Here is a 24,899-nt window from a genome sequence, read left to right as displayed (position 1 = left end):
ATTGCGTTGTTTTGCAGCATCCGTTGTGCCACTATATGCAACACATCCGTTGCATCCGTCACACAACGCAATGCAACGGATACCGTTCAACGCAAATGTGAAAGTAGCCTTAGCAGCACATAGCGACGGATTCCTGCTCTTCGATCATTAAAGGAAGTTTTCCTATAACCAAAGTACATTTTAATCAATAGATCTTAGAATACAAATAATTTCCACTATTGGCTGAGTTAAAAAGAAATCAAATCTTATATATGTGCCCCTGCCATATACTGTGTAATTAAGCAAGCATTGTTGACCTTAGGGAGATCAACATACATACTGTGTAATGGCCGTGTCTGACCGTACAGGGACATGGTCTGATCATACCACAGCTCCTGGGCAGGGGAGGAGACAAAAGAGTGTACAAATAGTATAGTATGAGATCACATTTGCTGGTTTCTGGGAGGTAAAACATTGGTTCAAAATAGTCAGGGGAATGTATTACCTCACAGAAATCAGCAGCTGTGGTATGATCAGACCATGTACCTGTACGGTCAGACACAGCCATTACACAGCACATAGCAGGAACACATATATAAGATTATTTCAGCACAGGAACAATTTTTTTAAACACATCCAATTGTGGAAATTATTACTATTCCAAGGTCTATTAATTAAAATCAACTTTGTTTGTGGGAAAACCCATTTAACAAAGAAAAGCAGCAGAGGCATTGAGGAATTAAACAGCGTGCTGAGTGGTATGGATGTGAGCCCAGGTCTGCAACATCGCTAGCCGATGCTAGCGATGCCGAGCGCGATAGTCCCGCCCCTGTCGCACATGCAATATCTTGTGATAGCTGCTGTAGCGAACATTATCGCTACGGCAGCTTCACATGCACTTACCTGCCCTGCGACGTCGCTCTGGCCGGCGACCCGCCTCCTTCCTAAGGGGGCGAGTCATGCGGCGTCACACGGTAGGCGGCCAATAGAAGAGGTGGGGCGGAGATGAGCAGGACAAACATCCCGCCCACCTCCTTCCTTCCGCATAGCTGGTGGAGGCAGGTAAGGAGATGTTCCTCGCTCCTGCGGCTTCATACACAGCGATGTGTGCTGCCGCAGGAACGAGGAACAACATCGTATCTCTATTGGTGTGACATTATGAAAATGACTGACGCTACACAGATCACCGATTTACGACGCTTTTGCGATCGTTTATCGGCGCATCTAGGCTTTACACGTTGCGACGTCGTTACGGGCGCCGGATGTACGTCACTTTCGATTTGACCCTGACTATATCGCAGTAGCGATGTCGCAACGTGCAAAGTACCCCAAAGACTTCTGAAAAAAAAAAAAAAAGGAGTATAATCTTTGTGTCTCCCCCTGCCAGTTTCCTCACTTCTCCTCCCTTTCCTTAGAGAATAATAATTAGGACTAGTAAACTGACACTACAATTAACAAGCCAAAATTGTGCTGTTTCCCTGCACCCTCTTCCCTCCCAGAGGTAAACGTGTTCAGAAGACAGGGGAGGAGACAAAGTGGCTCATCAGTGCAGAAAGAAGCAGATTTTTGTAAAAAGATACATTACAAAGTTGCTTGTATTGTTGATACATAGTTTTTAGTATAGTTCCCACTTAAGGGTACGTGCCCACAATCCGGACATGCTGCGTTCTGGACGCATGTCCTCTCCAGCAGGGCAGCGAGTGCTGTCCGCAGGAGACTGCAGCTGCCTGTGCCCACAATCAAGGTTTGGACCACTGCAGTCTCCCTCTCTGTGAAGAACACTCACGTCTCCGCAGCAATAAAATGACATGCTGCGGCTCAGGAAGCCACACCGCACGTCATTTTACAATGCAGGAAAAACGAGCACAGTGGGTATGTGATTTCGAGCAATCCCCTCCACTGTTCTTGTACTGTAGAACGCAGCGTTTTGGATGCAGCGAAAAACACACTATATCCATAACACTGTGAACCATGATGATTGGCACGCAGCTTAAAGGTTCTCTGCTTCAGTCAATAAAAAAAAAAAAAAGGACAACCAAATTCTTCTCACAGGTAAGAGTTTACCACAATTGTACGAGTCTAGACAACCCTCTACCTCAAGAAGTTGTCATACCGGACTGAGTATATACAACTGTATAAGCCATCAGGCATGGGAAGGAATAAGGCTATGTGCCCACGTTGCGTTCTGTCCCTGCAGAAATTTCTGCAGCGATTTGAACAGCACACGTGCGCTTCAAATCGCTGCAGAAACACTGCGTAATGAAAAGCCGATTTCATGCGCTCTGGATGCAGCCTCTCCCATAGACAGAGCTAGGGCTGCATCCAAAGTGCACGAAAGAAGTGACATGTTGCTTTTTAGAACGCAGCGCTTTGGCAGCAGCTGAAGCGCTGCGTTCTAATACGCAACGTGGGAATGGATTAGGCACAATCTTCATAGATTGTGCAGGGGACGCAGGATGCATGCAGTTACGCTGCGGTGCAGGCAACTGCGTGTGACAGGGGTTTAACGACTTTGTGTGCCACGGGCAACTAATTGCAGGTGTTGCCGACCTGCTCCACACTTGCGCTTCTTACCATTTCCCTTGTAACCTGTTGACTGAGGTTATCACACACTGTTCACCATTTTCGGACCTTTTGGATATCCAATAGCTTTTTTTTTTTTTTTTGCAGAAAGCACTAAGATTTTTCCCTGAGAGTCCTCCACAATAGCTCTTTCTTTTTGTTTCCATGTTGTCCGGGGGTCTATATACTGGAACGGTATGCTTCTTTCTCATCTGTTTGCATACATACAGTATATACACCCCTAAAAGAATCGCGCTCAAAAGACCCAAAGCAATAAGAGTTGAGTGAGAACCTGGCACTTGCCAACCCTTATTGCTTTAGTCTTTTGAGTGCGATTCTTTTGGTGGTGTCTGCTTTGCTTTATTACCGGGTGTATCTGTTCTGCTGCACTCTATTACTAGTTGATTTTACTTGTATAGCTGTCTGGACACTTTCTATTAACTTTTTTTATGCATTATAACTAGGGTTTATTTTTTTGAATAGGGCTTATAATTTAAGTACTGCATTTTTGGTTTTATAAGACGCACCTCAAATTTACAGGAGGAAAATAGGAAAAAATAATTTTTAATGTTGAAATGCAGGTCCATCTTATAATCCTAGTGTGTCTTATAATATCTCACCAGGGGGGGGCGGCGGTGGTGGAGCAGCTCAGGAAGATCAAAGGAGGCAGGGTTGGCGATTCTGGGGGCTCAGGGGTGTTGCAGCGGCAGGCACCATTGATTTGTGATCTCCTTTGAAGTGCCTATGGTTGATGACATTGACTTCAAGAAAACGACTGCGGAGGCAGCATGAGATAGGACTTCGCAGCCATTTTCTTGAAGTCCATTGGGTCAATCTTCGCACGCGCCACCTCGACGGCCATTTTCTTGAAGTCCATTGGGTCAATCTTCGCACGCGCCACCTCGACGGCCATTTTCTTGAAGTCCATTGGATCAATCTTCACACACGCCGCCTCGACGGCCATTTTCTTGAAGTCCATTGAGTCAATCTATGCACGCGCCGCCTCGACGGCCATTTTCTTGAAGTCCATCGTGTCAACAGCAGGCAAGTCAATCGAGCCCACTGTCAGATCAATGGCGCCCGCCGCATTGCCAAACCTCCATTCTGAGACCCTCCTGAGACTCTCTACTACAGGGACACCCCCTCTTTTGAGCCCTCAGTACCGCCAACGCAGCATCCTGTGACCCCACTCCACCACAGCCGCTCAGATAAGCCTTATCTGGATTATAATAGGCACCCCCATTTTACTTCCTTTTTTGGGGGGAAAGAAGTGCGTCTTAGAATCTGGAAAATATGGTATTCATAAAAGTCATGTTAGCGTAGGTCTTATTTTTGGGGAAACAGGGTAACAGTGGCATAGTGCGATTTTTGAATTAAGTGTGTCAAGGCCGAAGTCTGGCCCCAGTTTTAGGGTACAAATATTGGTAGCACACTGGATGATATAGCTGCAGATAAACCCCAAACATCCCTTGAAAACAGCATGTCCAGATTATGGTTCTGTATTTAGGAGGAGCACAATTGCCACCATCAAAACACGATTATATACACAAAGATTTAGTAATGATAATAAAAGGCAGGTTTCACTTACCTAAAGCTTCCCGTCAAGTCTGAGGCTCCTGGACGCAGCAAAACCTGGGATAGGAAGTTTGCTCCTCGACTGTTGGGGTTAATGAAGAAGATCCCATGAGATCATTACTCATCAACATGTTAATGATTGAAGCATTGGAGGCGCACAGTAACTTCTACTGACCTGATGAGTTTCCTCTTTAAGTCCCAGCCATAAACGCCTCCATTTCCAATGTACCGAGTCCCAGACACAATGTCAAAGTTGCCTTCCTTCTGTTTACTACAAAAATACAGTGACGTTAGCCGTGTGCAGATATTAGTCACATCCTAAGCTACTGTAATGGCAGGTTACTGCTCCTGAAATACTCTGTGCTGCTAGAGCTTGCTAAACATCTCAGCTGCCGACCAACAACTTTCCTGAAATACTCTGTGCTGCGACACATAAAACTGAATATTGTACTCACTTGATGAATTCTGGGATAAATTTAGGCTGTAAAAAAAACAAACATACATATAATTAAAAACACACAAAAAAAAAAATTTGTCATGACAGATCACAAATGTATATAAGCATCTGTTTGTGCCTTCAATTGCATGCAATCAGTGTACGGTTCCATCTTGTAAGAGAGCCCTAGTCTTTTCTATTGAATCCATACTAAGGCAGGAACCACACACTTCTCAGGGGGGGTTTGAGCGATCGGTGTGGGTCTCAGGTCCCAGACCTGCATGCATTTAAAAAGCACAAACAAAAAGAATTTTAGTGCAAATGTTTATTAGTTATTCTTTAACATGCGCTAGGACTCCTCTGGTCATGTAGTCTCTCATGGTCCTTCGCTACTGCCCTGTTATTGTGAGGCGTGGGGGCATTCAGCGTCAACTTTATAGGCTAATTGTATACTTTCACATATGGTATTACCACATACAATCTATGTTTATTTTTTATTGTCTTTATTCCAGTCCCTCTTTTTGATTATACTGCAGAATATAGTGAAAACCTTGGTCTCCTGTGGAGCTCATTCTGATTTTGGTGGGGTTACAGGTACCAAAGCCCCAACGATCACTAAAAGAAGAGTTACCGTGTTTTTCCAAAAATAAGACCTCCCCCAAAAATAAGCCTTAGCAGGGATTTTCAGCATTTTTGGAGCAAGGCTTAAATATAAGCCCTCCCCCGAAAATAAGCACTAAACATGGTTCAATAATGAAGTGTTTGTGCAGCTAAAAAAAGTTACAGATCCTGCAGGACACTTCATTATAGACAGCGGGCACCCCGTAATCACACTCACCTGATGCTGAGAGGCAGGACCTGCAGTGATCACACACCCACACACATCAGCTCTCAGACACACACACACAATCAGATCTCACACACACACACACACACACACACATCCGATCTCACACACAAACATCGGATCGCACACACACATAAATCAGATTGCACACACATCGGATCGCACACACACTCACCACATCCAGCGACACCGATCTCTTCTCGACGGCAGAATCCCGAGAGGCTGTGCAGTGGAGCGCAAGGACCTGCAGCAACAGGACCTGCGGACACACGTGACCTCCTCCCATTATTCTCTGCGGCCGGAAGCGCTGGATGTGATATGTGTGTGTGTGTGTGTGTGTGTGTGTAGAAACACTCAAGACTTTTTATGGATCCAGACTGTCAGAGAAATTTAAAATCCATAAGACATCTTTTGAGAGGGGGCATATCTGTCCCCCACAGTGAACTGTGTGGAATTAATTATAACTGGGGGAAGAGAGGAAACAATTAGAATTGGAGGAACAAAGAGAGAGATAATACTACATCTGGCCCCTGATCAGCCAAGACCCCCTGGTGAGGACAGGTAATTCAACTGGTGCATCTGCTGTGAAGCAGACAAAAAGGCTTAGGAGTTGGATAATTGACATTTCTGTCGCCGTAATAAATAACTTGTCCAAGCTTCAAAAGACAACAGTAGACTGGAGCCATAGCAAGGTTATGAATATTGGGGATTGCATTGATGAGATAAATATGCTGCACACATTTTCTGCATTGCGATTACGAGGGGAAGAAAATGCATATTTTTTCATAATGGTGAGGCCTGCCAATGAGCTCTAAATTAATCTCACTCAGATGGATGATGCTATCCATACCATGTTTAGTCTCTATAGTAACATAAATAAAGAAAACTCAGCCATGTCATGCTGTGGGGTGATGTTGCTGAGGATCACCTAATAGGAGCAAGCGTCAGTGCTAAAGGCGATGGGGACAGGCACGGGGATCATGAAGCAGGTGGTCCCGCACAGCTAAAACGGTGACAGCTATTGCAAACTACTGCCGATCCTGTAACACGTGTCAAGGAGTGGGGAAATCAGGGCCTGCACCCAAAGCTCCCCTGATCTCCTTGCTGGGGATAGAGGAGACTTTTCAGAGGATTGCTGTGGACACTCTTGGGCCTCTGGCCATCTCCAGCAGCTCTCAAAAACGTTTCATCCTTCCTATGGTAAACTACACTAACCGGAAGCAGTAACTCCTCAATTAGGGCCGATAAAGTGGCAGATACCATTTTGCCCATATTTGCCGCAAGTAGGATTTCCCACATAGATGCTTACTGACCAGGGGACTAAGTTAATGTCTCGTTTAATGGAAGCTCTCTGTAAGAAAATGCAGGTGGAGGACCTGGTATCAAGTTCGTATAATCCACAAACCAATGGTTTGTGTGAAAGATTCAATGGTACACTTAAGCAGATGCTTAAGATGCTGGTTGAGTACCATGGGCGCGACTGCAAGTAGTACCTCCACACCTGCTCCTTGCTTATCAAGAGGCACCAAAAGCGTCAATGGGGTTCTCCCCCTTTGACCTCCTGTACCACAGAGTGGTTCAGGGGCCCCTTGGTCTGGTAAGGGAATCATGGGAAGAGGTACTGGACACCCAGGAAGTGTTTGCCATCGAGTATGTCATGTAGCTCTGTGACAAAATGCAGTGGAATATGCAGATGATGCATGAGCATATGGTGCAGGCCCAGGGCAAGCAAGAAGCTGTGGTACAACCAAAACACCTGGAGAGGGTGCACAAAGTATGTCGGAAGGTGTGTCCTAGTCCCAAATACCCAGAATAAGCTTCAGAAGGCCTGGGAAGGACCATACCTAGTACATCAGCGCCTCAACGACGTTAATTACGTGGTCACCATTGACCAATTCAAGAAGCGGCAGAAGGTCTTCCATGTCAACATAATGAATGCTCATCATGACAGTGAAACCTGTGCCCTTCCTGTGTGTAGTCTTCCCGACAAAGACAAGAGTGAAGTCCTGGTGTATTTGCTAGCACCTGCCCAGGACAGAGTGTCTATTAAGGATGTGGAATTCAACCCACAGCTCTCCATGGACCAGAAGTCCCAAGTGCAGGAGGTATTCCTGCCCTACATGAACATCTTCACTGGTGTACCAGGGAAGATGCAGCTAGTCATCCACCAGGTGGACACAAGGAGTCACCGCCCCAGTCCAACAACCTGCATACCATGTCTCCCTAGAGGTGCAAAAGGACATAAAAAGGGAGATAGATGAAAGGTTATGTCTGGGGGTGATCCAATGGTCCAAAAATGTGTGGGCCTCACCTGTAGCCCTGGTCCTGATTAAGGCCGGACAACCTGGTTCTGCTTGGGACTACGGGAACATACCAAATGCCATGCATCGATGAGCTGCTAGATCGCTTAGCCTTCGCCCAGTATTTGTCAATCATGGGCCCGAGTTGAGATAAAGGGCAGGTTCCTATGTCCAAGGAGGCAGAGAAGAGATCCACCTTCATTACCCCATTCGGACTGTATGAATCCCTCGTCATGCCCTTTGCCATGAGAAATGCTCCTGCCACTTTTCAGCGGTCAACCAGCTGCTCGATGGACTACATGGGTTTCCTGTGGCATACCTGAAAGACATTACACTCTTCAGTCCCACCTGGGAGGAACACTTGGAGCAAGTGCTCAGGCGAATCCAGGGCGGTGATTTGACTATAAAGTCAGGAAAGTGTCAAATAGGCATGACAGAGGTTCAGTACCTTGGTCTACGAGTGGGTGGCGGAACTCTAAAAACAAAGCCTGGGAAGGTTGATGCTGTCACCTCCTGCACAACACAACACCAAGAAGCAGGTGACGCCCCTCTTAGGTACGGCAGGATACTATAGAAAGTTCGTTCCCATCTATAGTACCCTTGCTAAGATTCTGTCGAACTTCACAAAAAAAAAAAAAAAATCTACCGAAAAATAGTAAACTGATGGCTGACGGTGAGCAGTCCTTCACAGCACTGAAAGCTGCCCTTGCCAATAACACAGTTCTACAAGCCCCAGACTTCACCCAGCGACTTGTAGTTCAAACAGATGACAGACAGTTAATTTGGCCAAGGTGCTGTGCTCAGCCAGGTAAATGGGGAGGTGGAAAAGAGCATCCAATCATGTTCCACAGCCGCAAGCTCTTACCCCGAGAAATGGCATACGCCGCTGTGGAGTGCCTTACCATAGTGTGGGCCCAGCGAAAGCTGTAGTCCCACCTATATGGGCACAACTTCACCATAGTGAAATACCACAACTCTCTCATCTGACTACACTTGGTGGCAAGCGACAATTGTAAAGTACTGTGGTGGAGCTTGGCTCTACAGCAGTACGTTTTTACCATTCAGCCCAAAAAGGGAAGTGAGCATGGCAACGCTGACTGGCTGTCCCGCCAGAGAGATGCCAGTAAGATGGGCTTAAGAGACAATTGGCAAATCAGTCTCCCATGCCACCTGTAAAAGGGGGAGTTGTCAGAGAAATTAAAATCCATAAGACATCTCTGGAGAGGGGGCATATCCATCCCCCACGCTGAACATATGAGATTAATTATAAGTGGGGAAGAGAAGATCTAATTATAACTGGAGGAAGAAAGAGAGCGGCAACACTACATCTGATTCTGATCAGGTAGGACCCACTGGTGTGGACAGGTACTTCAACTGGTGCATTTGCTGTGAAGCAGACAAAGGGCCTGGGATTTGTATATACAGAGTTGGAGAAGTAGCATTTCTGTGGCTGTAATGAATAACTCATCCTAGCTTCAAAGAACAACAACAAAGACTGAAACCATAGCAAAATTATGAATATTGGGGTTTTTATCAATCCGATAATTATGGTAGACACATTTTCTGCATCATAATTAGGAGAAGAACATGCATATTTTTTCATAATTGTGAGGTCAGCTAATGAACTATAAATTAATAATGCTCATATGGATGATGCTATCCATGCCATGTTTGGTCTCGATAGAAAGATAAAAATGTGATAAGAAACATGACCACGATATCTTCCGCCTGGGACCTTGAGGGGCAAAGATATCCTGTAAGTTGGGGGATCTCATAAAATTCTAAAGGGCTGAGCACATCCTACAAACAGCCCCCACTTGAACTCATCATCCTTGGAAAGTATAGCTGGCTGTGGATTCTGTCCTTGTTTCCTAAGGAGCATCGCCTTCCTATAAGCCATTTCAGTGTCATCAGGTTTAGTAATTTTATTTTGTGTATTTTAAATTTATATAATTGTATACGCAGTATTGTATTGTTCCCCATTGTAACATCTTTTGTATATTTATATAAACACTGCCTACTTTTGGATTAAATCTATTAAATTTGATAGCTTCATTCCGATTGCTCTATAAACCGCATCTGCAAATCCCTACGTTATCTGTAACAGTTGTCCAATCGGCCTGTAAAACGATTGGTGGTGGCAGATAGTAGCAGTTCCTTTTGTTATTGTGGAGTTGGCAATGACTGTACCGAGGCATATATATTCCATGATCTGGAAACAGTTGTATATACAGTATATACTCTCACTGTCAGTTCGTCAATAATCGGCATAGTAGTGGACACAGCCACAGCTTCATCCATCGATCGTCGGCCAATTGTGTAATTGTCCTGATGACTGGGACAGCAGACTGTTGTCGGTGACAAATTGGTGGCAGCGGTGGGATATTTGTGTGATTGCCCAAGCGGTTTCCCAGACAGGGATATTTCACACTCTGCACTTAAACCATTTGTTTTATAGATCAATGGGGTATTGGCAATTAAACATCCACCAAAACTTAGGACATCATTATGACTTATTAGATTTATATTTAAGTTAATATTTGTCTCCAATAACAGCCAAAAGTATACGATAGTCACAATGGCCCCATAGTTTTAGTGACTGGTTTGGTCCCTATAGATACTGATAAAATAATCATACATCCCAGCAATATGCCAAGAATGTATAGTGGTAAAACCATTGCCCCCAAATTGAACCCTGTGAATAATACATACATGGTGTGAAAGGTCGGCATCCATGATGATGATGAAATTTCCTGAGGCGTGCTGCATCCCATGAATGTATGCCGTTCCTAGGTTAGGAAATCAGAGGATCAATGTATAATACAAACTGTATAATCCAAACATAATGCAGATTCCATCTGTCCGATGTCCATGAATGTCACTTAACCTCTGCTTCCAGAAGTGGTTTCACAGCATCTCCAGCTTGAACTGATAGCTCATGGTCCTTGCCTGGCGTCTGTTTTGCACAGACATTGTGCTAAATAGTTTGACCCCTCCAATCTATCCTAAACTCTGCGGCCCGCCTAATCCACCTCTCCCCTCGCTATTCCCCAGCCTCGCCACTCTGCCAATCCCTTCACTGGCTTCCCATCGCCCAACGACTCCAGTTCAAAACATTAACAATGACATACAAAGCCATCTACAACCTGTCTCCTCCTTACATCTGTGACCTAGTCTCCCGGTACCTACCTGCACGCAACCTTAGATCCTCACAAGATCTCCTTCTCTGCTCCTCTCTTATTTCCTCTTTCCACAATCGCGTACAAGATTTCTCCCGTGCCTCCCCCATACTCTGGAATGCTCTACCTCAGCATATCAGACTCTCCCCTACCGTGGAAAGCTTCAAGAGGAACCTCAAGACCCACCTCTTCCAACAAGCCTACAACCTACAATAACCCTCAGTCCAGTACACCACTGCGCAACCAGCTCTGTCCTCACCTATTGTACCATCACCCATTCCCTGTAGACTGTGAGCCCTCGCGGGCAGGGTCCTCTCTCCTCCTATACCCGTTTGTTTTGTACCGTTAATGATTGTTGTACGTATACCCTCTTTCACTTGTAAAGCGCCATGGAATAAATGGCGCTATAATAAATAATAATAATAATAATGCTCTTTAGACTATGTTGAAATTCCTCACCATATGCAAGGTTCCTGTTTGCTGTCAGTGAATTGCAACATTTCCACTTACATTGAGAGGGTGAAAACCTGTACAGATCTGTAATCACTACTAGATCAGGAAAAGTAATCCAATCTCTGAAAAGCCTCATTTCTCAGGGATGGCAAGTCGGAGATTACTACAAGGCCGAATGATTTTTTTTGTTGGGTTAGGACATACCCAGCATGCCTCTACTTTGAGTAGAAGAATAATTCTGGCATACTCCCAATAAGAACAATTTTGTAAAATCCCCTCAAAGGGAACCTGTCACCAGGTTTTTGCTCCCCATCTAAGAGCAGCATAATACAGAGACAGAGACCCTGATTCCAGCGTTGTGTCACTTACTGAGCTGTTTGCTGTCATTTTGATAAAATCAATGTTTTCTCTGCTGCAGATCTAGCAGTTATACACAGCTCATGAATATGCTGGACTACCTGGTAGCACGCCAAGTAGTCCTCTAATGATAATCTACTGCAGATTAAACAGTGATGTTATCAAAACTACACTAAGCAGCCAAGTAAGTGACACATCGCTGGATTCAGGATCTCTGCCCCTACATAATGCTGCTCTCAGCTTAGGTGGCAAAGAAGGGAATTTTGTTTACTTACCGTAAATTCCTTTTCTTCTAGCTCCTGTTGGGAGACCCAGACAATTGGGTGTATAGCTTCTGCCTCCGGAGGCCACACAAAGTATTACACTTTAAAAAGTGTAACCCCTCCCCTCTGCCTATACACCCTCCCGTGCATCACGGGCTCCTCAGTTTTGGTGCAAAAGCAGGAAGGAGGAAACTTATAAATTGGTCTAAGGTAAATTCAATCCGAAGGATGTTCGGAGAACTGAAAACCATGAACCAAAAGAACAATTCAACATCAACAACATGTGTACACAAAAGAACAAACAGCCCGAAGGGAACAGGGGCGGGTGCTGGGTCTCCCAATAGGAGCTAGAAGAAAAGGAATTTACGGTAAGTTAGCAAAATTCCCTTCTTCTTTGTCGCTCCATTGGGAGACCCAGACAATTGGGACGTCCAAAAGCAGTCCCTGGGTGGGTAAAAGAATACCTCGATAAAAAAGAGCCGAAAACGACCCCCTCTTACAGGTGGGCAACCGCCGCCTGAAGGACTCGCCTACCTAGACTGGCGTCTGCCGAAGCATAGGTATGCACCTGATAGTGTTTCGTGAAAGTGTGCAGACTAGACCAGGTAGCTGCCTGACACACCTGTTGAGCCGTAGCCCGGTGCCGCAATGCCCAGGACGCACCCACGGCTCTGGTAGAATGGGCTTTCAGCCCCAAAGGAAGCGGAAGCCCAGAAGAACGGTAAGCTTAAAGAATCGGTTCCTTGATCCACCGAGCCAAGGTTGACTTGGAAGCCTGCGAACCCTTACGCTGGCCAGCGACAAGGACAAAGAGCGCATCTGAACGACGCAGGGGCGCCGTGCGAGACACGTAGAGCCGGAGTGCTCTCACCAGATCTAATGAGTGCAAATCCTTTTCACATTGGTGAATTGGATTAGGGCAAAATGAAGGTAAGGAGATATCCTAATTGAGATGAAAAGGAGATACCACCTTAGGGAGAAATTCCGGAACAGGACGCAGAACCACCTTATCCTGGTGAAAAACCAGGAAGGGGGCTTTGCATGACAGCGCTGCCAGCTCAGACACTCTATGGAGCGATGTAACTGCCACTAGAAATGCCACCTTCTGCGAAAGACGTGATAAAGAGACATCCCGCAGCGGCTCGAAAGGTGGTTTCTGAAGAGCCGTTAGCACCCTGTTAAGATCCCAGGGTTCCAGCGGACGCTTATAAAGGTGGGACTATGTGGCAAACTCACTGCAGGAACGTGCGGACCTGCGGAAGCCTGGCTAGACGCTTTTGAAAAAAATACGGATAGCGCCGATACTTGTCCCTTGAGAGAGCCGAGAGACAAACCCTTGTCCATTCCGGATTGGAGGAATGAAAGAAAAGTGGGTAAGGCAAAGGGCCAGGGAGTAAAACCATTATCAGAGCACCAGGATAAGAAGATCCTCCAAGACCTGTGATAGATCTTGGCGGATGTTGGTTTCCTGGCCTGTCTCATGGTGGCAATGACATCTTGAGATAACCCTGAGGACGCTAGGAGCCAGGACTCAATGGCCACACAGTCAGGTTGAGGGCCACAGAATTCAGATGGAAAAACGGCCCTTGTGACAGCAAGTCTGGGCGGTCTGGGAGCGCCCACAGTTGACCCACCGTGAGATGCCACAGATCCGGGTACCACGACCGCCTCAGCCAATCTGGGGCGACGAGAATGGCGCGACGACAGTCGGACCTGATTTTGCGCAGCACTCTGGGCAGCATCGCCAGAGGAGGAAATACATAAGGCAGTCGAAACTGCGACCAATCCTGAACTAAAGCGTCCGCCGCCAGAGCTCTGTGATCTTGAGACCGGGCCATGAATGCCGGGACTTTGTTGTTGTGCCGTGACGCCATAAGATCGACGTCCGGCGTTCCCCAGCGGCGACAGATCTCTCGAAACACGTCTGGGTGAAGAGACCATTCCCCCGCGTCCATGCCCTGACGACTGAGAAAATCTGCTTCCCAGTTTTCTACGCCCGGGATGTGAACTGCGGAGATGGTGGAGGCTGTGGCTTCCACCCACTGCAGAATCCGTCGGACTTCCTGGAAGGCTTGACGACTGCGAGTGCCTCCTTGGTGGTTGATGTATGCGACGGCAGTGGCGTTGTCCGACTGGATACGGATCTGCCTGCCCTCCAGCCACCGATGAAAAGCCAATAGGGCTAGATACACTGCCCTTATCTCCAGAATATTGATCTGAAGGGAAGACTCTATCGGAGTCCAGGTTCCCTGAGCCCTGTGGTGGAGAAAAACCGCCCCCCACCCTGACAGGTTCGCGTCCGTGGTGACCACAGCTCAGGTTGGGGGTAGGAAGGATTTTCCCTGCGACAAGAGAGTTGGGAAGGAGCCACCACTGAAGTGACGTCTTGGTTGCAAGGGAAAGCGAGACGTTCCTGTCGAGGGAAGTCGACCTCCTGTCCCATTTGCGGAGAATGTCCCACTGGAGTGGCCGCAGATGGAATTGCGCGAAGGGCACTGCCTCAATCGCTGCCACCATCTTCCCCAGGAAGTGCATGAGACGCCTCAAGGGGTGTGACTGACCCCGAAGAAGAGATTGCACCCCTGCCTGCAGAGAAAGCTGTTTGTCCAGCGGTAGCATGACCACCGCTGACTGAGTATGAAACTCCATCCCGAGGTAAGTCAGTGATTGGGTCGGTGTCAACTTGGATTTTGGGAAGTTGATGATCCACCCGAACTGCTGGAGAGTCGCCAGAGCGACGGTAAGGCTGTTTTGACACGCCATCTAAGAGGGTGCCCTGACCAGAAGATCGTCTAAGTAGGGAATCACCGAGTGGCCCTGAGAGTGTAGGACCGCCACAACAGATGCCATGACCTTGGTGAACACCCGTGGGGCTGTCGCCAGGCCGAAAGGCAATGCCACGAATTTTAGGTGTTCGTCCCCGATGGCAAAACGCAAAAAGCGTTGATGTTCGGGTGCGATCGGCACATGGAGATAAGCATCCTTGATGTCGATCGATGCTAGGAAGTCTCCTTGTGACATCGACGCGATGACCGAGCGGAGAGATTCCATCCGAAACCGTCTGATGCTCACATGTCTGTTGAGTAGTTTGAGGTCCAGAACGGGACGGAACGAACCGTCCTTCTTTGGCACCACGAACAAGTTGGAGTAAAAGCCACGACCATGTTCCTGGGGGGGGGGGGGAACAGGGATCACAACTCCTTCTGTCTTCAAAGCGTCCACCGCCTGAAAAAGTGCATCGGCCCGCGCGGGGGGCGGAGAGGTTATGAAGAAACGAGTCGGGAGACGAGCGCTGAACTCTATCCTGTAACCGTGAGACAGAATGTCTCTCACCCATCGGTCTTGAACATGTGGCCACCAGGCGTCGCAAAAGCGGGAGAGCCTGCCACCGACCGAGGATGCGGTTCGGGGATGCCGAGAGTCATGAAGAGGCCGCCTTGGAGGCATTGCCTCCGGCGGGCTTTTGGGGGCGTGGCTTAGCCCGCCACGAATAGGAGTTCCTCTGGCCTTTCTCCGGCCTGTTGGACGAAGAGGATTGGGGCTTGGCGGAGGGACGAAAGGACCGAAACCTCGATTGTATTTTCCGCTGCTGAGGTCTCTTTGGTTTGGACTGGGGTAAGGAGGAGTCCTTTCCCTTGGATTCCTTAATAATCTCATCCAATCGTTCGCCAAACAATCGGTCGTCAGAAAACGGCAAACCGGTTAAGAACCTCTTGGAAGCAGAGTCTGCCTTCCATTCGCGCAGCCACATGGCCCTGCGGACTGCCACAGAGTTAGCGGATGCCACCGCTGTACGGCTAGCAGAGTCTAGAACTGCGTTCATGGCGTAGGAAGAAAAAGCTGACGCCTGAGAAGTCAAAGACGCAACCTGCGGAGCAGAATTACGTGTGACCGCATTAATCTCAGCCAGACAAGCTGAGATAGCTTGGAGTGCCCACACGGCTGCAAAAGCCGGGGCAAAAGACGCGCCCGTGGCTTCATAGATGGATTTCACCAGGAGCTCTATCTGCCTGTCAGTGGCATCTTTTAGCGATGAGCCATCTGCAACCGATACCACAGATCTAGCCGCCAATCTAGAGACTGGAGGATCCACCTTGGGACATTGAGCCCAACCCTTAACAACGTCAGAGGGGAAGGGGTAACGTGTGTCAGTAAGGCGCTTAGTAAAGCGCTTGTCCGGAACCGCTCTGGGCTTCTGGACAGCATCTCTGAAGTTAGAGTGATCGAAAAACGCACTCCGTGTACGTTTAGGGAACCGAAACTGGTGTTTCTCCTGCTGAGAAGTCGACTCCTCTACAGGTGGCGGCGGGGGAGATATATCTAACACCTGGTTGATGGACGAGATAAGGTCATTTACTATGGCGTCCCCTTCAGGTGTATCAAGATTGAGAGCAACGTCAGGGTCAGAGCCCTGAGCTGCGACGTCCGCCTCGTCCTCCAGAGAGTCCTCAAGCTGGGAACCCGAGCAGCGTGAAGAAGTCGGGGAAGATTCCCAGCGAGCCCGCTTAGCCGGTCTGGGACTGTGGTCCGGGCAGGAGTCCTCCACGTGAGACCTAGGGCCCCCCCTGGGAGCGCGCTGCGGCGCGGACAGAGAGGGGCCTGGAGGGGACGATCCAACAGGGCCCGGGGCCTGTGTAAGGACCGGTCTGGACTGCAAAGCTTCAAGCAGCTTGGCAGACCATTTGTCCATAGACTGAGCCATGGATTGTGAAAGTGACTCAGAGAGTTTCTCAGCAAAAATGGCAAACTCTGTCCCTGCCGCCTGGACAGGGGGAGCAGGGGGGGTCTACCTGAGCCGGGGGGCCCACTAGTGAACGAGGCTCCGGCTGAGCAAGCAAAACAGGGGTCGAGCATTGCTCACAGTGAGGGTAGGTGGAACCCGCAGGTAACATAGCCGCACAAGAGGTACAGGTCGCAAAATAACCCTGTGCCTTGGCACCCTTGTTCCTTGTGGACGACATGCTGTTGTCTCCTAGGAGAGTGATCACTGAGGGTATATGGGAAAAGGTATATAGCCCGACCGAACAGAAATATATATATATATATATATATTATCTATTCCAGCACCCTAAGGGGACCAGCACCGGGTGACCGGTGTGGCTTACCGACCGCTAAAAAGCGGAGCGTGTGTCCTCCAGATTCCCTGCCTTAGGTCTCCCAGAGTTGCAGAGCTCTTTCCTGGAAATCCTCCACCGGCAGAATGTCAAAAAAAAATGGCTGCCGGAGCTCTCTGGGGAGGAGTGGAGCCGTGGGCGGCGCTAGAAAAGTGCGGGAATCTGGGGTCCCCACAGTGATCAGTGAGGGGGGAGGAAACATACAGGATGCTCCGGCCCTCACATCCGATGTCAGGTCGGCAGTCCCGCCCTTACTCCTGACAGACAGGCCCGGGGGCGGGAGTTTTGCTACTAGGCCGCAATGAAGCCGGGGACTAAATTTAAGACCGCGGCCGACAAGCAGGCGCGGTCGGCGCGGAAGTCCGCCGGTCTTCACAAATCAGCAGCTGCTGCAGCGTTCGGGATGAAGGCGCTCCATGCACAGCCCCCATGGGGACACAGAGTACCTTAGAGATGCAGGGCCCGGTCCCTGAGGATAAATAGACTCCTGTCCGGCAGATTCCCACAGGGGCTGCGGAGGGAGCACGGTCCCAGTAACTGGATGACCGGTCAGGATCCCACTTCTCCCAGAGCCGCTAAGGGATGGTGAAGGAAAACGGCATGAGGCTCCGGCCTTTGTACCCGCAATGGGTACCTCAACCTTAACAGCATCGCCGACGTAGTGGGGTGAGAAGGGAACATGCCGGGGGCCCCGTGGGGGCCCACTTTTCTTCCAACCGATATAACTAATATGAGAATGCATGAGTGGATGTGTGCCTCCTTCCACACAAAGCATAAAACTGAGGAGCCCGTGATGCACGGGAGGGTGTATAGGCAGAGGGGAGGGGTTACACTTTTTAAAGTGTAATACTTTGTGTGGCCTCCGGAGGCAGAAGCTATACACCCAATTGTCTGGGTCTCCCAATGGAGCGACAAAGAAAACCTGGTGGCAGATTCCCTTTAAGCTCTAAATAAAACAAGACCATTTGTCAAACGCACCACTCCTGGCAATTTAACCCCCTGAATGCTTTGATCAGTGTGACTGCAGCAGTCAGAAAGCAAGAAGAGGGATCTCTTACCTCTCCCCGGCAGATCGGGTCACAGGGGCCCGATCGCTGCCATAGTGACCCTGGGTCATCACCATGACGATTCAGGCTTACTGAACTACGAATCGCCTTAAAGAACGGACTTCTTTCCAGCAAAGTCCCGTGGTAAAGACCACAAGGCCTAGGTGCCGGGAACCCCAGTGACGTTCATGCTGGTGGATCTGCAGGAAACCCCCGTGATCCGCTAGCATGAACAGGTTTCTCCTTGTGACGTCACTTGGGTTACCTGCGGGTATACGTGAATGTCCAGCTGTGACTGTCACTAACCTGAGTGACCTCACCGCGGCTCACTCTCTGCCTGCAGTTACAGCGTGTGGTCATGTTCCATGATCGCACGCTGTAATTTCAGATACAGCAGGGCTTCGTTGTGGCACCTCGTGTGTATTATGTCGGACCTTCAGGGGTGTTGGGGGTGTCATAGACGCCTGCCATCAAAATCTAGAGCTTAGTGATAGCTGTGGGCTGTTATTAACCTCTTGTATTACCCCGATTGCCACCGCACCAGGGCAACTGGGAAGAGCCGGGTAAAGCACTGGGCTTGTCACATCTAGTGGATGCGACAGTCCCGGGCAGCTGCAGGTTGCTGTTCTTCGCCTGCGGGGCGGCCTAATAACCATAGGACTCCCCAGGCTGAGAACACCAGCCCCCAGCTGTTGGGCTTTATCATGGCTGGGTATCAAAATTAGGGGGACCGAACGCGTTTTTTTTTTATTATTTATTTAAATAACAATCAAAAAAAAAGCCACATGCGGTTCCTCTTATTTTGATACACAGCCAAGATAAGCGCACTGTAGCTGGCTTTATCTGTGCTGGTATCAGTATGGGGGGGGTCCTACTGCAATTGTTTTATTTATTTAATACCACGACATAGACCCTGAGCAGTGCCTGTGGTTCCAACCAATCAACAGACGCTGTCTGGGGGCAGGCAGGGTCTGACTGCAGCCAATCAGTTACGACGGTGGGTGGGGAAAGCAGTGAATATTCATTAGAAATAATTGTCAAGCCAGGAAGTAATGCTGCAGCTGCAGGGGTCGCTGTAAGTATGTACTGCTTTCACCCTTATGCTCTTTTTTTTTTTTTATTTTTAGTGGCCAATCACAGCCATGCCAATACTTGACATGACTGATGGGCAGGGAGCGGATGGTTTTTGCCATCCGATCATTTACTGATTCTTGGCAAGATATGTTGCGGTAAAAGATCAGATGTCCGATCCCGATCCCGGCTGCAGAAAACCTCAGTGATGTCAAAAAGCACATAAAAAAGCAACGTGGGCATTACACATGCATTTTTTTCCTGCATTTTTCACTGACTTTATTGAAGTTAATTGGTAAAAAAAAAGAGCAGGAAAAAATGCTAAACAATTGACATGATGCTTTTTTTTTTTCAGCAACAAAAAAAACAACCGAAAAAAAAGCAACATGAGCACAGCAAGGCATGATTCTCGTAGACTTTGCTGGGATGATTTTTCCTTGCTTTTATTGATGAAAAAAGCAAGCAAAAATGCTAGAAAAAAAAAATGCTCTGTGTTCACAAGCCTAAAGGCCGCTTTACACGCTGCGACATTGCTAGCGATGTCGCTAGTGATCGCACCCGCCCCCGTCGTTTGTGAGTCACGGGAAAATCGCTGCCCGTGGTGGACAAAAATCGGCAGTGCGCGTCACACGTACTTACCTGCCAAACGAAGTCACTGTGGCCGGCGAACAACCTCTTTTCTAAGGGGGCGGTTCGTGCGTCGTCACAGCGACATCACACGGCAGGCGTCCAATAGAAGTGGAGGGGCAGAGAGCAGCTGCATTAACGTCACTCCCACCTCGTTGCTGGAGGACGCAGGAATGCTGTTCGTCATTCCTGGGGTGTCACACATAGCGATGTGTGCTGCCTCAGGAATGACGAACAACCTGCATCCAAAAGCAGCAATGACATTTGGGAAATGAACGACGTGTCAACGATCAGGTGAGTATTTTTGATCGTTAGCGGTCACTCGTAGGTGTCACACGCAACGACATTACTAACGTGGCCGGATGTGCATCACAAATTCCGATATCTCGTTAGCGATGTCGTTGCGTGTGAAGCGGCCTTTAGGCTTTCGATAAAAAGCAAGAAAAAAAATCATCCCAGCAAAGTCTATGACAATCGTGACTTGCTGTGCTCATGATGCTTCTTTTTTCCTTGCTGAAAAAAGAAGCAGCATGTCAATGGTTTCTCTGATTTTCCCCCTATCTAAACAGAGAAGAAGAAGCATGAAAATGTTTTTTGAGCAAATGACAGGTGCTATTTAAAGACATATGTATATTGCTCTGGTGAGTGCCATTACAACTCTTCTTGTAAAATTCACCATCATACCAAATACACATAAGGACTTAAGGCCGCTTTACACACTGCGATATCAGTACCGATATCTCCAGCGTGCGTACCCGCCCTCATCGATTGTGCAACACGGGCAAATCGCTGCCCGTGCCGCACAACATCGCCCGGACCCGTCACACTATTTACCTTCCCTGCGACGTCGCTGTGACCGGCGAACCGCCTCCTTTCTAAGGGGGCTGTTCGTTCAGCGTCACAGCGACGTCACAGCAGCGTCACTGAAACGCCGCCCAATAGAAGCGGAGGGGCGGAGATGAGCGGGACGAACATCCTGCCCACCTTCTTCCTTCCGCATTGTGGCCGGGATGCAGGTAAGGTGAGGTTCCTCATTCCTGCGGTGTCACACGGAGCGATGCGTGCTGCCGCAGGAACGAGGAACAACTTCGTTACTGCTGCAGCAGCGATATTTGAGAATGGACCCCCATGTCACCGATGAGCGATTTTGCGACGATGCAAAATCGCTCATAGGTGTCACATGCAACGGCATCGCTACAGCGGCCGGATGTGCGTCACAAAATCCGTGACCCCAACGAGATCGTTGTAGCGATCTCGTAGCATGTAAAGCCCGCTTTAGAGGGAATATATTTTCTTTTTTTGAAGCTGTGACAATGACTTGTATAAAATGCACCTCTATAAAGAAAAAGCAACATGTAGTGTATTGTAATTACCTAACCCCAGCTTCTTTTCTCTTGGCCGGAGCAGCTGAAATAGGAAAAAAAGAAGGGAATTTTGTTTACTTACCGTAAATTCCTTTTCTTCTAGCTCCAATTGGGAGACCCAGACAATTGGGTGTATAGCTATGCCTCCGGAGGCCACACAAAGTATTACACTAAAAGTGTAACGCCCCTCCCCTTCAGCCTATACACCCCCCGTGCTGCCACGGGCTCATCAGTTTTGGTGCAAAAGCCCGAAGGAGGAAAAAATTATAAACTGGTTTAAAGTAAATTCAATCCGAAGGAATATCGGAGAACTGAAACCATTTAACATGAACAACATGTGTTATACAAAAACAGGGGCGGGTGCTGAGTCTCCCAATTGGAGCTAGAAGAAAAGGAATTTACGGTAAGTAAACAAAATTCCCTTCTTCTTTGTCGCTCCTTATTGGGAGACCCAGACAATTGGGACGTCCAAAAGCAGTCCCTGGGTGGGTAAATAATACCTCATAATAGAGCCGTAACGGCTCCGTCCCACAGGTGGGCAACTGCCGCCTGAAGGACTCGCCTACCTAGGCTGGCATCTGCCGAAGCATAGGTATGCACCTGATAGTGTTTCGTGAAAGTGTGCAGGCTCGACCAGGTAGCTGCCTGACACACCTGCTGAGCCGTAGCCTGGTGTCGCAAGGCCCAGGACGCTCCCACGGCCCTGGTAGAATGGGCCTTCAGTCCTGAGGGAACCGGAAGCCCCGAGGAACGGTAAGCTTCGAGAATTGGTTCCTTGATCCACCGAGCCAGGGTTGACTTGGAAGCTTGTGTCCCTTTACGCTGGCCAGCGACAAGGACAAAAAGTGCATCCGAGCGGCGCAGGGGCGCCGTACGAGAAATGTAGAGTCTGAGTGCTCTCACCAGATCTAACAAGTGCAAATCCTTTTCACATTGGTGAACTGGATGAGGACAAAACGAGGGTAAGGAGATGTCCTGATTGAGATGAAAAGGGGATACCACCTTAGGGAGGAATTCCGGAACCGGACGCAGAACCACCTTGTCCTGGTGAAACACCAGGAAAGGAGCTTTGCATGATAACGCTGCCAACTCAGACACTCTCCGAAGTGAGGTGACTGCTACTAGAAAAACCACTTTCTGCGAAAGGCGTGCGAGCGAAATATCCCTCATTGGCTCGAACGGTGGTTTCTGAAGAACCATCAGCACCCTGTTCAGATCCCAGGGTTCTAACGGACGCTTGTAAGGAGGGACGATGTGACAAACCCCTTGCAGGAACGTGCGTACCTGTGGGAGTCTGGCCAGGCGCTTCTGAAAAAACACAGAGAGCGCAGAGACTTGTCCCTTAAGGGAGCCTAGCGACAAACCCTTTTCCAATCCGGATTGAAGAAAGGACAGAAAAGTGGGCAAGGCAAATGGCCAGGGAGAAAACCCCTGAGCAGAGCACCACGACAGGAATATTTTCCACGTCCTGTGGTAGATCTTGGCGGACGTTGGTTTCCTAGCCTGTCTCATAGTGGCAATGACCTCTTGAGATAATCCTGAAGACGCTATGATCCAGGACTCAATGGACACACAGTCAGGTTGAGGGCCGCAGAATTCAGATGGAAAAACGGCCCTTGAGACAGCAAATCTGGTCGGTCTGGCAGTGCCCACGGTTCGCCGACCGTGAGATGCCACAGATCCGGGTACCACGACCTCCTCGGCCAGTCTGGAGCGACGAGGATGACGCGGCGGCAGTCGGCCCTGATCTTGCGTAACACTCTGGGCAACAGTGCCAGAGGAGGAAACACATAAGGAAGCCGAAACTGCGACCAATCCTGAACTAAGGCGTCTGCCGCCAGAGCTCTGTGATCTTGAGATCGAGCCATGAATGTTGGGACCTTGTTGTTGTGCCGTGACGCCATTAGGTCGACGTCCGGCATCCCCCAGCGGCAACAGATCTCCTGAAACACGTCCGGGTGAAGGGACCATTCCCCTGCGTCCATGCCCTGGCGACTGAGAAAGTCTGCTTCCCAGTTTTCTACGCCCGGGATGTGAACTGCGGATATGGTGGATGCTGTGGCTTCCACCCACAGCAGAATCCGCCGGACTTCCTGGAAGGCTTGCCGACTGCGTGTCCCACCTTGGTGGTTGATGTAAGCCACCGCTGTGGAGTTGTCCGACTGAATTCGGATCTGCTTGCCTTCCAGCCACTGCTGGAACGCTTTTAGGGCAAGATACACTGCCCTGATCTCCAGAACATTGATCTGAAGTGAGGACTCTTGCTGAGTCCACGTACCCTGAGCCCTGTGGTGGAGAAAAACTGCTCCCCACCCTGACAGACTCGCGTCCGTCGTGACCACCGCCCAGTATAAGCGCGGTCGGCGCGGAAGTCCCCGGCGCACTAACAGTCCCAGCCGCGCCGCAGTGATAACCATGGCAGCGGCGGTCAGCGCGGCAGTCCCCCTACACGAACACACTCAGCGATGCTGAAGTGTGTAATGGCACAAACGCAGCCAGCGCTGCTGTCCCCGGTGCACTAGCACACCCAGCAATGCTGGAGTGTTGCTGTGCGCGGTCCCCACGGGGACACAGAGTACCTCAAAGTAGCAGGGCTCCTTCGCACAAAGCATAAAAACTGATGAGCCCGTGGCAGCACGGGGGGTGTATAGGCTGAAGGGGAGGGGCGTTACACTTTTAGTGTAATACTTTGTGTGGCCTCCGGAGGCATAGCTATACACCCAATTGTCTGGGTCTCCCAATAAGGAGCGACAAAGAAATAAATCATATCAATTTAGACCATTAATATGTAAGTCCCCGAGAACCCATTTAAACAGCTTGGTCCACCTCTCCATCACATGTCTTTCACTAACCACAAATCTACTTACAATCTTGTCTGAGCCGTAGATTTTCTGCAGTTGCTGAGCCACCTGTAATGTCCCATCTGGGCTTCCGTCATCGATTATGATGATTTCATAATTATATCCACTGATGAGAAAAAGAATAAATTAATGGAGACTCTTCATCTGACCAACACTGCGCTACAAAACTAGTAGTCTAGGGCTGCGCAGAGAATTTGGTTGCATGAGTTGACTATTCATGCAATGTAGGGCAGCTCCCAGATGGCAGAAATGAGGAGGTATGAATAATTGGCCATGTCACGTGATCCCCAGCTCTAAGGGCGCCGACACGTGAGGCGAGTATAGTTGTTCCTATTTTACCTAGGGGGAATCAGTGATTGAAAAGGGGATATCCGAGTAGAGGACAACCCCTTTAAGGCTGGAGTAAAGAGCGCTGGACTTAAAGGGTTTGTCCAGTGAAGACAAGTTATTATCTAGCCTCATGACAGGTGATAACTTAGTGATGTGGGGGGGGGTCTGACCACTGTGACTTAAGGTACCGTCACATATAACGAGATCGCTAGCGAGATCGCAGCTGGGTCACGGTTTCCGTGACGCAGTAGCGATCCCGTTAGCGATCTTGTTATGTGTGACACCTACCAGCGATCAGGCCTCTGTGAGATCGCTAGTCGTTGCAGAATGGTCCAGGCCATTTTCTTCAAAGGCGATGTCCTGCTGGGCAGGACACATCGCTGTGTTTGACACTGTGTGACAGGGTCACAGTGACTGCTGAGATCGTTATACAGGTCGCTACTGCTATTGTTCCTGCATCGCTGGTAAGATCTGACTGTGTGACATCTCACCAGCGACCTCCCAGCGACTTACCTGCAATCCCTTTCAGGTCGCA

At 49.0% G+C, this 24,899-nt stretch overlaps 1 protein-coding gene across 1 annotated transcript in view; it reads right to left on the bottom strand.

The window, feature by feature from the left end:
• DPM1 (dolichyl-phosphate mannosyltransferase subunit 1, catalytic) overlaps window positions 1–24,899 on the bottom strand; it is a 34,386-nt gene that overhangs the window by 7,008 nt on the left and 2,479 nt on the right. Inside the window, exons 2-7 of the mRNA XM_075347846.1 lie at window positions 24,041–24,140; window positions 21,183–21,216; window positions 10,412–10,488; window positions 4,572–4,597; window positions 4,292–4,387; window positions 4,130–4,198 (exon numbers count right to left, since the gene is read on the bottom strand). Of these exons, the coding sequence (XP_075203961.1) occupies window positions 4,130–4,198; window positions 4,292–4,387; window positions 4,572–4,597; window positions 10,412–10,488; window positions 21,183–21,216; window positions 24,041–24,140 (402 nt within the window). The remainder of the gene's footprint in view (window positions 1–4,129; window positions 4,199–4,291; window positions 4,388–4,571; window positions 4,598–10,411; window positions 10,489–21,182; window positions 21,217–24,040; window positions 24,141–24,899) is intronic.

The sequence above is a fragment of the Anomaloglossus baeobatrachus genome, chromosome 5, assembly GCF_048569485.1.
Source record: "Anomaloglossus baeobatrachus isolate aAnoBae1 chromosome 5, aAnoBae1.hap1, whole genome shotgun sequence".
Taxonomy (NCBI): Eukaryota; Metazoa; Chordata; class Amphibia; order Anura; family Aromobatidae; genus Anomaloglossus; species Anomaloglossus baeobatrachus.
Note: the sequence above shows the minus strand (reverse complement) of the source record. Positions and strands in the feature narration are given on the sequence as shown.